Source organism: Hippocampus bargibanti, linkage group LG02 (genome assembly GCF_051943395.1).
Source record: "Hippocampus bargibanti isolate YZ-2025 linkage group LG02, ASM5194339v1, whole genome shotgun sequence".
NCBI lineage: Eukaryota > Metazoa > Chordata > Actinopteri > Syngnathiformes > Syngnathidae > Hippocampus > Hippocampus bargibanti.
The window spans coordinates 15,296,416-15,312,268 of record NC_142735.1 but is presented as its reverse complement, the minus strand read 5'-3'; the positions used below and the strand labels follow the sequence as shown (position 1 = coordinate 15,312,268).

The following is a 15,853-nucleotide window of genomic DNA, read 5'->3' as shown; positions in this document are numbered from 1 at the left end:
TACACACGCTCGCGCACACGTACACACACACACGCACAAACGCGGGTGCTCACACACGAACGCGTACACACATACACACACGCGCGCGCGCGCGCACACACACACACACACACACACACACACACACACACACACACACACACAAGCACACACACATACACATACTCACACACGCGCGCACAGCCATAAGTGAATGACGGCAGGTCGCCATGGAAACTGCGTTACGCTCCGGGCACCCGGAGAAGCAAACAAGAGCGCGAGGACTGAGTGGAGTATTCATTTCAGCACCCAGCGTCTCGTGGACAGCGCTCGGCTGAAGTGGAGCAACCTCACATGTGTGGTCAGGGACAAAGCCTCATGCAGAAGCAGCAGCAGTAGCGAGCCTCACCAACGTGGTTCTAGACTTCCAAAGAAAAAAAGAAGACTCTCAGATATAGCTCGACGTGAATCACGGTGGTTCCACGAGGTTTGATCCCGGCTGCGGGAAGAGGAGCCAGTCGCTCTGCCTCAGCAACAGGTAAGAAAACCGTGTCAGCGCTTTCAGATAGGTCGGTTCACTTCTGCTACATGAATTATTGATGTGAAGGTAATCCGAATTACCTTTCCCCGGCATCTCACTTTATAAGGCTGACGTGATCAAATCAAACCAAGGAAAACTGTCGTATTTAGAGTGTTTGGCCATGACATACTCTGGAACCGTATACTACTACTACTACTACTACTACTACTACTACTACTACTACTACTACTACTACTACTACTAATAATAATAATAATAATAATAATAATAATAATAATAATAATAATAATAATAATAATAATAATAATAATACATTTCATTTACAAGGGCTTTCCAATACGGAACAATAAATGTTTTGTTTTTACATCGTGCTTTCACAACACCTGCAGATGTAACAAGGTGTTTTACAGAATATTCCACATAAAATAAGAATACAATAGAACACAACATAAACGAAAATCAGTATCCGCATGCACACCTTGTTTAGTGATATTAATTCATGAGTAAACACCGCGTATTCTTTACCAAAAAAAAGCTTGGGTGAGGGGGGGGGGAGTCTGTTCAACAAAATTTGTAAAGTTTCAGAGACAAATTATTGTAATCATCTCCTGTTTGGTGCTTTGCACTGACAATGTGAACTTCAGAAAAGCAACGTGGAAATATTCCTCAGAGTTTTGTTGTCCATCAAGTTCTGTGTGTGCCAAATCCAAACATTGTGTGCCAATTGAGCTGATACGCCTGGATGAGTCACTCGGGCTGCAAGTTTGCAGAAGAGTGTGACGAGGAGAGAGAATGAGGCGGGCAGAGAGAGAGAGAAAGAAAGACAAAGAGAGAGAGAGAGAGGCCAATTGTATAAAGATCCTGCAGTGGTGATAAAGGGTAATGGGGAATCAGGGTTCGATTCCGGAGAGGGAGCCTGAGAAACGGCTACCACATCCAAGGAAGGCAGCAGGCGCGCAAATTACCCAGACCGATCCTGCAGTGGCTATTTGCTTTTCACATCAGTGCTTTGTTTGTTTATCAGTGATAACATCATGGCTTGTGATCATTGCCTTTGTGTATATGTGATTTTCCAGAGTTATAGTTCATAACCTAAAAGTTATAGTTCATAACCTAAATGGCACATCCATTAGGTTTTGTTTTTGTCACTTTCCAGTCAGAGTACAATGAAGGACTCCTGGTGTACAAAATAAATGTGGTAATTCACATTTACTCAAACTTCAAGATGGATTGCAAGCTTTTGATTGTGGTTGCTTAAAACTATGAAATCTGACAAATGATGATCAAATTCCAAACCATTATTGTTCATTGGTATCCTGTTGCTTCCCTCTGAATATTGACAAATCACAGCAATCAGCGGTATTCAGCTGTTGCAATGATTGACAAGTATTGGTGAAAGCAAACAGTAGATCATAATATTCTGCGATGTTATCACTTGTTCCCTGAACATTTTCCCGCTGGCACATTCTGTGACACCGCCCTTGACAAATGAAATTGGACCATTTAAATATTTGCCACGACTGCGTGTTAAATCCATATCACCAAACCAAACCGAGCAATCTAATGTCAAACTCTGTATTGATTTGTTCGGCTTCCAAATAGATAATGGAAAAGCTTGTGATGGCTCATACGCATGCAGGAATTCTTGTGGGTAAAATATGCATATCCGCATGCTGTGTGGCGTGCACACAGACATGAAAACAGATGTGTGTCCTTAATTTGTGACGTTGGTGTGATTAATGAAGTCTGCCGGCAGTGACTCATCCAGCTTAACCCTTACGCTACTCGTGGAAACAATCAAATGATAACTACTTTAGCTGTCACAACAAATGCCCGTGATTAGTTTTTGTGTTGGCTTTCATTATCGTGTATGCCAAGTACAGATATCAAATAAATGGGCTTGTAGCTTTATTTTATTCTTATCATGTTTCAGAGTAAAAGGGAGTGTTAATAAAGTTCCGGTTTCATTGGATATGGGCACTGAGCACTCTGCTTTTCATATTCAATTATCCTAGTGAAACATTTGTTCACCATTTGTTTCAATCAGATTGCAGCAAAGGATACGTTTGCATGAAAAAGTCTCATGAATGGCCACGTGTCAGTTTGTCAACACAGCAGTTATATTAGCATTGTGGAAAAGCTGTCAGGCAAGCTGTGACGAGCAGGCGTCAGACTGGCAGCGGCAGCGATTCTCTCGCAGTTTATCTCCCGCCACGTTTGTGCGATAAAGAGAGTCCGACATTTGGTGGTTTCAATATGAATAAACTCTCAAGCCAAATGTTTGTTTTCCCTCTTTTAAGGCATCAGCATGCCTGAAATGAAATCCAGTCAGCGGTTCCACAGCCTGAAGCCTGAGCAAGTGGCAGTTCTCCATCAGCTTTTGTCAGACATTGTTCCCATCCACGGCCGTGGGAACTTTCCAACCCTGGAACTCCGTCCTCGAGACATCATCATCGCCGTACGGACTAGTCTGCGGAGGCAAGGCATCATTGTTAGAGACGTACGCCTCAATGGCTCCACAGCAAGTCATGTTCTGGTCCAAGACAATAAAATGAGCTACAAAGATCTGGATATTATTTTTGGGGTGGAGCTGCCCACTCAGGAGGAGTTTCAGGTAATTTTTAACAGAAAAGAAACACCCAGTTCAATAACATGTACTATTATTTCATTTTAGTACAGCGACTCGCGCCACTAATACTGCAGAATCGATTTTTGTGCTTTTCATTTTGGCAAAAATAATTTGAATCTAAACTAATTCCATTACCATTTATTCCACGGGTAGACTGGAATGGTTTTAATATTGATAACCGGATTACACCTGAAGCCAAAGTCTCATATTGCAAGCAATATTGCAGTCATTATTTATAGTCCTTGTCGTATTTGTTCCCTTCTCCCACAGGTGATCAAGGAGTCGGTACTTGGCTGCTTGCTGGACTGCCTGCCAGCAGGGGTCAACAGAGAGAGGATCAGCAGTGCAACAATGAAAGAGGCCTATGTCCAAAAAATGGTCAAAGTCTTTAATGAGCAGGATCGCTGGAGCCTCATCTCCTTGTCCAACAACAGTGGCAAAAACCTGGAGCTCAAATTTGTAAGCATGCTGAGGAGGCAGTTTGAGTTCAGCGTTGATTCCTTCCAAATAATTTTGGATCGTCTTCTTGAATCTTATCTGCAGGAGTCACTGCATAATGTTACACAGAAGGACGCAGAAATAAGGAATAAAGAGGCTTCTTCTCTGCTTAAGCAGGGAAGCCCTGCGGGATTTGAAAAATCGACATTTAAAAATGAATCCCTTTTAGAAGAAGGGACTAATATTACCAACAGTGAACAAAAGAATCACATGCAGAGAAAAGAAGATATAATGCAATCAACAAAACACTCCACTCAGGAAGAAGGTAACAAGGAAAAAACACCCACAGAGTTAATTGAGCACCAAGAAAACTTGAATCAACCCAAACTCCCTCTGCATGCATCTTTAAAAATGATCGCAGGAGAGAAGCCAACCACAGTGTCCGAATGTACACTTGACGATGCGATTCAGGCCTCAGATTCGACTGAATGCTCAGTGCACTTGGAACCGGTATTTTCAAATCACAATGCACAGGAAGTGCTCATGGAGGAAACAACGGAACTGACAAAGAACACCCAGCCAACGCCGACAGAGTCCGTAAGATTGACAAATAACTGCGACAGCAAAGAATCATCAGAGAAAACCGTGACCTCGAAGACTTTAGATGAGCGGGAGAAAGATGAAAGACGGTGGCTGTGCAACCCAGATGTTGACACATCTTCTCAAGAAAGAGCAGACAACACCTTAAAGTGCAAAAAAACCCACAACATCGATGAACTGGTTGACGCAGTGCTTGGAGACGACCAAGGAAAAAGTCAGCCATCAACATCTTTCACATCAGAAGAGAAGATGGAGCATACAGAGGCTTATCGGTGTGCTTCTTCCATCGCCGCCACACCGCTTTTGCCCAACAGCTCTGTACAATCTCACAGCGAACTGCAGATTGAAAAATCACGTGACAGACATGATGACAGCATGGCACATACTCAGGACACACTTGTACCATCCGGCCATGCTACTGACGAAAAGGCATTCGGTCCTCCTTCCTGTAAGGTCTCAGAGAGACTCTCTCATATGGTGGTGCTGAAGCACTCATCTCCTAAACCTCCCCGTAGGATGTACAGGAAGGTTACCTCCATGCCTGACCCCGGCCAAACCTTTGAAAGTGACTCCATATCTAATTCCAGTTTAGATCCAAACTCTTCCTCAAGCCCTGAACATGATCTTCACAGTCTTGATCTCGCTACTGGTTCAGACAGCACAAGAGTCCCACCCTTGATGTTGACAGTTCCTGCGACCAAAAACAGTCCAAACAGCAACAATTTATTAAATCTGGACCTCCACTTCACTCCTGATCTTGCCCCTGATTCAATTTCCGTTGGACTTCAGGATCCCAAATCTTGTGAGTTAATCACAGAATTTTTGTGCGGAAAGGAAATTGAACTTCGAGAGGACAGATTGGCTGGTCAAAGTCAGTCTTCCACTGAAAATACGACTTATCAAATGAAACAAAATGAATCTCCCCAAAGTCCGGACTCATTAGTTTCACATCTTGATATATGTCCCTCAAATGCTCAAGAAGCTAAAACAAAAGAGGACGAGGAGAACAACTTGGATAATCCAAATGGCAGCAGCAAAAAATCTTCATCACTACAAAAGACCCCGGGACCCCCATCCCCTGCCTCTCCAAACGGCGTCACCTCGCTCGTTTCATGCCCCCCACCTCCTGTACTCAGTTTCTCACCTCCTTGCTTCACCCCTTCGCCGCTGAGCCTCACTCCACCCCCATGTTCGACACCCTACTCCCACTGCCTCTCGTCTTCAACGCAGCACACTGCCGGCTCCACCACCAGTTACAGTTCTCCGTCCTTTGGCTTCAGCCCTACATCGTCCTGCATCAGCTCGCCTCCTTATCTCACCCCTCCTATGCTCAGCCTCAGCCCTCCCCCTGTCTGTCTAACTCCTCCTTCTCCGTGCCTTAGCCCTACCCCCCTCTGCTTCACTCCTTCAGTGGAATCAGAGGATTCCGTGTTTCAGATAACCTCAGACGCTGGGTCTCTGATTGATAACTCAGACAGTGAAGAACAGATTGTCGAACCCTCTGCCCTGCACCAAGTTCCTGTCCTGCAACTGGAGGATAAAAGAGAGCCGACATATGTTTCTTTGTTGACTCATGTTCCAGAGCCTTTTCCAATCGCACTGCCAAGTGCAACCTCGCCTGCACTGCCCCAGTGCGGAGACCCAAGCGAAGCTGCCCCTCCTAACCCAAATGACGCATTTAGCTCGACGCCTGAGAGCAAAGAGGCCCAAAATACAACTGCTGTCGTGTTTGAGCAGATTGCAGCTGCTCAAGCAGCAGGCTGTGTCCCTGCTGTCGAGGTCCTGGCCGAGAGCATGTATGGTGACTTTGAGGCCGCCATGGATCACCTGCGCTACCGTTTAATCGCTACGAGGAATCCTGAAGAGATTCGAGGTGGCGGCTTGTTAAAATACAGCAACCTACTGGTCAGGGACTATCGACCGGCCAGTGAAACTCAAATCAAGACACTGGAACGTTACATGTGCTCGCGCTTTTTCATTGATTTCCCAGACGTTCAAGAGCAGCAGCGGAAGATCCTGTCCTACTTGAAGAATCACTTCATTGGAGAGGAGAGAAGCAAGTATCAGTACCTCATGACGCTACGGCGCGTAGTTGATGACAGCACAGTGTGTCTGATGGGCCACGAGAGGCGCCAGTCTCTCAACATGATCACAGTGTTGGCACTGAAAGTTCTCGGGGAGCAGAACATTATACCCAACACAGATCATGTTACTTGCTTCTATCAGCCTGCTCCATACCTTGCTGAGCACAACACCCCCTACCTGACGGAACCCAGTTACTGCAGCTACTACATCCCCCAAGGGGGATCGACTCTCTTTTACCAACCATACCCCTTGCACGTGCACACACAAACGGGATTAGTTTAACTGTGAAGAAAACACACCTCCAATAGTACAAAAAACACCGCAAAAGAAAAATATACCTGTAATGAGCTAAGAGCTGGAGAATGGATGTAGCTTTGGCCTCTCACAGTCTTGAATGATAAGCATTTGAGATACCTGGGACCAAAGATGAGTTTCTGACCATCCTAGACATGCAAATGTACTTCCAGATTGTTGGATTCCAATATGTCATTTATCTGCTCCTACTGTGGTGTTGTTCTTACCGGGTTTGTTTAGAATTTGGACCTTGCCTGTGATATATATATATATATTGTGCATGGACTACATCGGACTGTTCTCCCACTGCCAAATGCTGTGTGACTATGTTCCCAAGATGGTTTAAATGTTATTTTCATGGACTGAAGAGTTAATTTTGAAGATGTGTACAATTATGTTTTTGTTTTACATTTGTGAAGTTATGTGTTCTTTCCTGCATGCAGACATATGAACACCACATGTATTGTAAAATTGATTTGAAACCAGATAATGCATGAGCAACGACACATAGGGTACATATATAATTAAATGCAAAGGCTTTAAAGTCAATTGAAATGTCTATATTTTTGCAAGACTTTCCAAGATTATACTCACATTGTTCACAATGCCTTTTTAACACTGTTCAGCGTACCGGCTACAGTAACATTTGTCATTTTCAGGTAAACTGTGAGAAAATGTGCCGGATTCCTTTTCTTTTTTCTTTTTCTTTTTGTGGAATACATTATGTAGTCATGTGATGTACTTGATGTTTTCTTTTCCATGACAGAGGTGGTAAAAAACGTAAAACCCTCTTTGGGTCATTTCCAAGAATGGCTGAGGTAGAAGCAACTGCCTTTGAACGACTGGCTCATCTCACAATGAATTCGCATTCACAATCTCCATGATATACTGTAATTTCATAATTAATTTCAATTTAAAGTGACAGGAACCATGACCAAAGATGGTTGGGCAGGGAAATCAAGTGCCTAATTTAAAGAAATAAGAGTCCTTATCTTACCACATTGGGGGCGTTAACGGGGTGGGTCTGGAACTGAGTTGTAGTTTTTGTGTTTAAATGTTGACCCCGTCACTCCAGCCTGTTTTGAAGTCTTCTTTAATGTACTTGTTTGTTGGTGTTTATTCATGTACATTTTAATAAATAAATGGAAACTTAAAACAGTTTAAATATGGTGAAAGATTATTTTATATGCAGCTCTGCCAAATTGAAAAACAGTCACTATGAAGTTCTTTTAACTGTTTGACACAGACGCTTCTTTTTCCACAACATGGATTTTTGTAGCTCATCGTTAGCCATGACTCAGTGCTACAGTGTTCCACTTAAGTATAACAGTTACACCACAATGATGCCGGGGAGACCAAACGATAACTGAGAAACTTTGCCTGTTTGAGACCTTTTTTTAATATCATACATCAACTAACTTCCTCAGAATTGATGGGGTCTACTGACTTGCATATATTCAACAATGTGAATATGCAAAGAACAAGCAATGGTTGTAGATCAGGATGTGCTTTTACAACTTGTACTCAAAGAGACTTAGCAGTGTAATGAAACCAGGCAACTCCCTCCCAGCTGACCGACTCCCTTCTATGTCACACCATTTATTATATTGTGGACACAGGGCGAGAATGCCCTCAGGGTTGCTCGAGTCTGATTGCGGGTTACACACAACAACTATTTACTCCCAACGCAAGCTCGCACAAGGCTACGTGGCTCTCTGGGAGAGAAGCGACGTGTGGGATCTTTGAGGCTCTGTACCAGCATCTCACAGACCCCTGAGCCGCTCTTGTCCACTCAGAGTTTCCATAGAGACAGGGACAGACAGCCTGTTGGGTGCAGGAGAGCATGACGTAGGACAGAGAGGGCGGTGGCTGATGCGGATGCTTAAAGAAACAAAAGAAAAAAGACTGGTGAAATAAATGGCTCAAGATAGTGGACGGCTGGCCACAAAAGGAAATCCAGTTGACGAGGGAACAATAAGACAAGGAAAATGAGTGGGGAAGGGGAGATAAAACAAGAGTTGGGCGGAACGGGGAGTTGATGAGGCAAGCGTGGGAGGCTGTCAGGCCTTCAGTCACAAGGGAGTCACAGTGAAGTGGCTGCGGTGACGTAAGCAGTGATGTCAGAGCATGTGATACACACACACACAAATACAAATACATACACACGCACATACACTCACACAGCTATATGCGCATCACTTTTCCTAATGGCCAGCCCTATTATTCACAATAAACAGACATTTTCTAAAATTACAGCGACACCTCATCTAAAAATCTCCACCACTCATTATGGCCTGTTCAGACGTCAAAGTCCCTTTTCATTTCAGACTTCAATTTGGCATCGTGAGATGTGAACATGCAATTTTGACCGTACAAATGGTTATCTCCATCGATTAAAAGTACTTCAATGCTACTTATTTCATCTGCTTGCTCTTTATAGTTTCATCTTAGTGCAATGTTTTTAAATGTCATTCTAAACTGAACTTGTCATTCACACAATCACCTCAAATTATCAGGGGCTCGGAATTATGGTAATATAACCCAATAAAAGGTTATATTCTTTTGAGGACAGAATTCATGTTGTGTATTCACCATTTATGTATGTTACATTTTTTTGTCATTTACAAAAATGACTACATCCTCACCCTGCTTAACCTATACCACGCACACCCTCTACATTTCTTCTCCCATTCCACGACCTCACTGTGTACCTCCCTCACATTAGACTACCGGACTGCTATGACTCAGTGCTCATTCATGCATGAATCGAAGAAGGTAAAAATCTTGAATAACAGCAAAGAGAAACATTCTTCTGATCGAGATGGAGAAATGGGTCAAGCACGTGTTTGCAGAATAATTTGTTTTAATACAACCCATGTCACACATCCAGAAGGTACACATGATAATATAAGAGAATGTAATATAATCACAGCACTATCGAAAATAAATGAATAACATCAAGGTAAACTTCTTCAAGGTGATACCAATGGCTTCTCACGGGTCATATATTAATTACTATTCTTCATTTATTTTGTTATTCAGGTTACATTAAAGTTGCATTTGGGTGTAACACCACACAGGGATGCTGGAGCGAGGATCACTGCGAGGTCGACATGCTAACCACTGGATCAACGGGCCGTCCTCATACAGTCTTTGAATTCTCATATTGAGTTTTCAAAATTCGGAAGAGAATTCCTCCGTTTGTGCCTGTTTTAGTGTACTGTATACAGATCATATGACAGATGTGTGCGAGGTAGGACATGAAAGAACTCTCCTGTGGTTGCGGGTTTTTAAAACTCAGTGCTGGTGATGTCAAACATGACACAAATGGTGGGGGCAGTGTGGCAGCTGGTTGAGGTTTCTCCCTGGAATATACGGTTTATTTTAATGTACAAGTTGCACAATGACAAGTGCTAGTACACATAAAGACAACCCGTAGACACCAGTAAAAAAAAAGAAAAGAGACTTGGTATCTCAATATGTCTGTATTTCCCAGGAAATGTATTACACTATTATCCTCACCCTGCCTGAACAGACTTATGTTTTTCCTCCACTGACAAATACAGAGAGCTATATAATATGAATATAATTCCATATGGTAGCCATACCTTTCGAAATCAATGCTGGGTCAGGAGCTGGCATTGACAAAGCGGCCAGTTTGGCCCCCTAAAATGTCAAGCCCCACTTACTGGAAGTTATTTTTCCATGGACAAAGCCAGGAATTTTTCATTGGGTTCGGATAGGCTAACACAACATCTCATTTAGGGGTTGCCATAACTTCTTTTTCAAGGTGGCGGTTTAGTTTGTTGTGAAAGATTTTGAGTGAGGTTGACTATTTTTTTTGTTATTTTGACTTCAAGACGGCGCCGCGAGAGTGGCTGCCTTTCCAGCAGCTCATGTATTTTGTTTTTCTACTTTCATTCTTTTCATCACTTTGCTGCTGTGAAATGTAAATTTCTCCACTGTGAGACTAATAAAGGCATATCCAATCCAATCCAATAATTGTGGTATTTTAGAAGACAGGAACCTATGCACTCTGGTTAAAAAGTCGCTGAGGCAAGCCCAGTCAACCAAATTTGAGACTGCTTCACTGAACAATCAATCGGATGGAAATGCAGGTCCCTTGATGCACCTGAAATTTTGGAAAAACAAAGTGGACTATGCTCGATGAAAAAAAAATCGACGCATCCTGGTTATTGTGACAGGGCTTTCGGTTTTAACGTGCTGATAAATTTGGTAGAAGTGTGACATTCTGCTGGCCGTTCAGGCCGATATGGCTGCAAGCTTTGCCCCGGTGTGTCTTGCAATTTGGCGGTAAAAAGTAGGGTACAATTTAGAATGAGAATCAGAAAGCTTTTAATAGTCTTGCAATGTGATTTGGACAGATTTCATCAAGAACATGCATGTGTGTGATGGATTTCATCCTGTTGCATTTATAAATATGATGACTGTGTGGATCAATGACAAAATCATTTGGGTGAAGAAATGCCAATCATTATCTATGTGCCATCTGTGCCAGCCTATGTGCCACCTAAATGCCATCTTTATATATATATATATATATATATATATATATATATATATATATATATATATATATATATATATATATATATATATATATATATATATATATATATATATACTGTATATGTATAATATACATGCGATTTACACTTCAGTGAATGTGAGTTGAGCATGAAACAGGCCCATCAGTTTTTATGTCGCACTGATGATGTGTCTCTTTGCAATGATGTTCCGATAGCGAATTGTCATTTAGCATAGGAACTCGATGACAAGGGGAGTTTCTGTTTGTGTCTGCGTGTTTAAGCCTAGTCTGATTGACGTCACCGACTCCCACTCATTTCCATCTTGCCTGCATACGCAGAGAATAGACTGCCATTTGCATCCAGCTTTTCTTTTTTTTCCTTTCCTTTTGTTGCCACCATTAATGCTCACCTCCTGTTCACTTCTATCATCCTTTCCACCTCCTGCCTTCCTATATTCGCGCACACCTTTGCATCCATTTGAGTATGTTTGGTCGAAAAAAGTTCCCTCAGTATAAGCAATTAGATAACATCCTCTTCAAAAAGCAAATCTTAAACAGCTGTCAATAAACATCTGTTCATATTAAGCATCACTAAGGTTGTGTATGTAGGGAGGGCACTTTGACTCCAGCACCTCCTAAAGGCTTCGTGTGTGTGTGCGTGTGTGTGTGTGTGTGTGTGTGTGTGTGTGTGTGTGTGTGTGTGTGTGTGTGTGTGTGTGTGTGTGTGTGTGTGTGAGAGAGAGAGAGAGAGAGAGAGAGAGAGAGAGAGAGAGAGAGAGAGAGAGAGAGAGAGAGAGAGAGAGAGAGAGAGAGAGAGAGAGAGAGAGAGAGAGAGAGAGTTTTGCTCTCTGTGTGTGCTAAATTGTGACGTTGGTTTTTTTCCACAGTTGATGTTCATCCACGCTCACTCGTTGGTATCCTTGGTGATGACAGGCCATCATTTAAATCGCTTCTTCATGAAAGGTCATCCTCATGTTTTACGCAGAAGAAGGTGTGTGCAAACTCACTCACCCACTAACACCTTCCCTTCCTCCTGTGTGCAAAGCCATGACCATAATGAAGTGCACAGTGGGCGTGGGGAGGACAGAGTCTGGAAATGCGTGGGATGACAGAGTTGGACATTTATGTGTTTGAAAAAAGAATATGTTGTAGCCGTTGAGGAAAGAGCACACACGACTGAATATAGAGACGTGTTTATTCCAACGGCTAACAAGTGGATCTAACACAAACAGAAAATGCAGTGAAATATATGTAACATAAACCCGCCCCCTCCCGTGCACCTTCTGGGTGAGATGCCTGGTCCTAGTGCCCGCCAACAGCCATTCCCCAGAACACCCAGAAGGAAGGTCAAGGTGAAAATTTTGCAGGGGGCTTGACCAGCCTGCCACAACGACTACGCAGTCCGTCGTTCGGTGGTGAAGGTGTAATCATTCGGGCAGGTGATCCGGATGAGACCTGAGTGGGGGAACGACACTCAACCCTGGCATGCCGCGGTGAGGCTGGAGGTTTCGGAGGGCGTCCACGACGTGGGACCTGGGCCGGCGAAACGTCCTCGCCTGCAACTAAATGAGCCGGTTTGAGTCCATAGTGCGGTGTACCTGCACACCCAAGGACTGCGCCATGGCTGACCAGAGCTCGGACACAAACTGGGGGCCTCTGTCCGAAGTGATATCGGATGGCGTGCCGAAATGTGCGATCAAGGACGACAGAAATGTGTGGGCTATATCTCCCGAGGTCGTGGAGGACAGGGGGACTGCTTCAGGCCACCTAGTTGTCCGATCGACCATAGTGAGGAGATGTGTGCGACACTGCAAAGGAGGGAGGGACCCGACCAGATCCACATGGACGTGGTCAAATCTCCTGGCCAGAATTCGAAAAGTTTCCAGGTTTGCCCGGGCAAAAACTGGCGGGTCGACCATGAGGATGAAATGCTCTACCCCGTGTTTCGTATCGGAATTGGAAAAGGCGGGGTAGTTAACGACGGGAAATCGGTCAGCAGACGCTCGGAAACGTTACCTGCCGTTAAATAATTTGTGTGATTTAATGCTCCGAGCCCTCCAGCCTCACACGGGAAACTCGCGAACGATATGGCATCAATCAAACGACAGCTAGCAATCGATGAGAAGGTTTCTTCAGCCGTCATCTGTACAAAAGTGAAGGTTTCGGACGTTTCGCCTCCTATCCAAGAGGCTTCGTCAGCGAACTAAAGTCTGACTGGTCGTATCGGCCCCATTTATATATCCCTAATGTCCAGACCTGGTGGCGCCGGACACAGCTATGATAGGTCCCTACTCTCAGGTTGGGGGAGGCGCGGGACCCCCCCCTGTGGCCCCACTGATTGTTCCTACATTCCTGACTAACGATTGGCCTATTACACCCACTCCCCCCGGTATCACCTCATCAGCATAACGACCCTCATCAGCATTGCGAAAGTTGCCTAACCTGTTTTGCCTGAGCAGGCTATTATATGAACGATCCAAATTGAACCTCACACCCCCAGACCGGTTTAATGAAGGATTTTGTTGTTTTATAAGAATCGCCTCTTTTACCCCCCTTTCAAACCATCTATGTTCTTTCGCTAAGATTTTAACCTCATTGTCGTCAAATGAGTGGTTAGTAGCTTTTAGGTGCAAATGTACTGCCGATTGAGGCCCACTAGTATTATCCCTGCGATGTTGATAAAGTCTTTTTTTGAGAATTTGTTGAGTCTCCCCAATGTACTGCTCTTTACAATTTTCATTCTTACAATGTATGGAATAAACTACATTACTTTGTTTTTCATTTGGTAGCCTATCTTTTGGATGCACTAATTTTTGCCTTAACGTGTTTATCGGTTTGAAATAAGTAGGAATTTTATGTTGCCAAAGGACTCTTTGTAATTTTTCAGAAACTCCTGCAATGTACGGTACTGCTACTCCTCTCCTTTTAGAATCTTGAGAATTATTGGTTTCGTTCGCTATTCTTTCTTTCTGACATTTGTTGAATGACCACTGAGGGTACCCACAGTTAGTGAGTGCTCTCCTGATATGTTTTGACTCCTTTTCTCTACCTTCAGTGCTAGTTGGTATTAGTTTAGCCCTATGCTGGAGGGTTCTGATAACTCCTAGTTTATGTTGTAAAGGGTGGTTAGAGTCAAAAAGTAAGTATTGGTCAGTGTGCGTAGCCTTCCTAAAGACTTCTGTTTTTAGCGCTCTGTCCTCTTTTATAATTACTTTACAATCCAAGAAGGCTAGTTGGTTCTCTTGAATGTCCTCACGAGTAAATTTAATGTTGAAGTCTACAGAGTTGAGATGATCTGTGAAGGATTGAATTTCTTGTTTCTTAATTATGACAAAAGTATCGTCCACATATCTAAACCAGTGTCTAGGTTTTGTCCCTGGGAAGGATGTGAGGGCCTGTTTCTCCATCTCTTCCATGTAAAGATTAGCCACTATGGGTGAAACTGGTGAGCCCATAGCACAACCATGGATTTGTTTATAAAATTTTTCCCGAAATTGAAAATACGTAGTATTAAGGCAGATTTCTAATAATTGGCAGATGTGATCCGGTTTCAGTTTGGTTCTTTCATGCAGAGAAACATCCGCCAGCAGCCTCGTCCTCACCACTGAGACTGCTGCTGGGGTTGGGACAGATGTAAAGAGAGAAGTCACATCGTATGATGCCAAAGTTTCCTCAGGTTCCAATATGAGGTCTTTGATCCTCTCTACAAACCCTGTGGTGTTCTCTACGTGGTATTCTGTGTTACCAACCAACGGAGCTAAAATAGTTTTTAAATATTTGGCTACATTGTATGTAGAGGAGTCAATGCTACAAACAATGGGTCGGAGGGGGAACCCTTCTTTATGTATTTTTGGCAGGCCATAGATACATGGTGTGGCCTCTCCCGGGTATAATCTAAAATACATCTGTTTATCTATATGTTTTCCTTTCTCTAGCTTTTGGAGACAGTCAATCATTTCTTTCTTGTATCTATTGGAAGGGTCCCTTTTTAGTTGCTCATACGTGTTAGAATCACTGATTAACCTATTTATTTTGTCTTCATAATCCAATGTGTTGAGCAGCACTGTGCATCTGCCCTTGTCTGCTGGCAAAATAGTAATATTTTTGTCTTTTTGTAGAGTAGTTAACGCCTTTCTCTCTTCTAATGTTATGTTGGACGGAGGAAGTTTGGCACTACTGAGAAGAGCTGATATTTTAATGCGTAGATCATCTGCCTCTGCATACGAAAGTTTGTTATTTTTAATAGCCGATTCAGTAGCTGTGATATAATCTATTGTAGGTATAGTTTTAGGAGTCACTGAGAAATTTAAACCTTTGGTAAGTACCGCCTTTTCTGTCTCTGAGAGATCTCTGTCTGACAAATTTTTGATCCAATTCTCCCTTGCAAACTGTTCATACCTAATTTTACGCGTGTTTACCAGTAGCTGAGATTGTTTCAGTAAAAGTAATTTTTGAAATTTACCCTTTTGTCTCTCTTTGGTTTTGCTGTGGTGCCTCATATAACCGGATTTAGTAAATTCACACACTTCCTGATAGATTTTGTGGGTAAGATTAGTTTGTAATCGCTGATAATAAGTTTCTATTTCTGACTGTTTGTTTTTGTTAATTCCTAAATGCTTGAAGCAAGCACCCCTGGAACCCGGATACTTAGCCGATAAAATGCAACAAAATTATACCAGGAAAATTCTAAATTTGCGAATTAGGAGACTTAACATAGAGATAAAAAACAAACAGTCAG

General features: G+C 43.0%; 1 protein-coding gene across 1 annotated transcript; it reads left to right on the top strand.

Annotated features, from left to right (window-relative positions):
- Window positions 1-302: 302 nt before the first annotated feature.
- Window positions 303-7,705, top strand: tent5d (terminal nucleotidyltransferase 5D). The gene is made up of 3 exons (XM_088989575.1): window positions 303-517; window positions 2,821-3,134; window positions 3,420-7,705. The coding sequence occupies exons 2-3, from the start codon at window positions 2,829-2,831 to the stop codon at window positions 6,552-6,554; spliced, it is 3,441 nt and encodes a 1,146-aa protein (XP_088845701.1). The 5' UTR covers window positions 303-517; window positions 2,821-2,828; the 3' UTR covers window positions 6,555-7,705.
- The last annotated feature ends 8,148 nt before the right edge of the window (window positions 7,706-15,853 follow it).

Bases quoted from the DNA above. Each gene is read 5' to 3' on its own strand.
- tent5d (XM_088989575.1), top strand. From the start codon at position 2,829: ATGCCTGAAATGAAATCCAGTCAGCGGTTCCACAGCCTGAAGCCTGAG. The intron at 3,135-3,419 runs GTAATTTTTAAC...CTTCTCCCACAG, and splicing joins CCACTCAGGAGGAGTTTCAG to GTGATCAAGGAGTCGGTACT.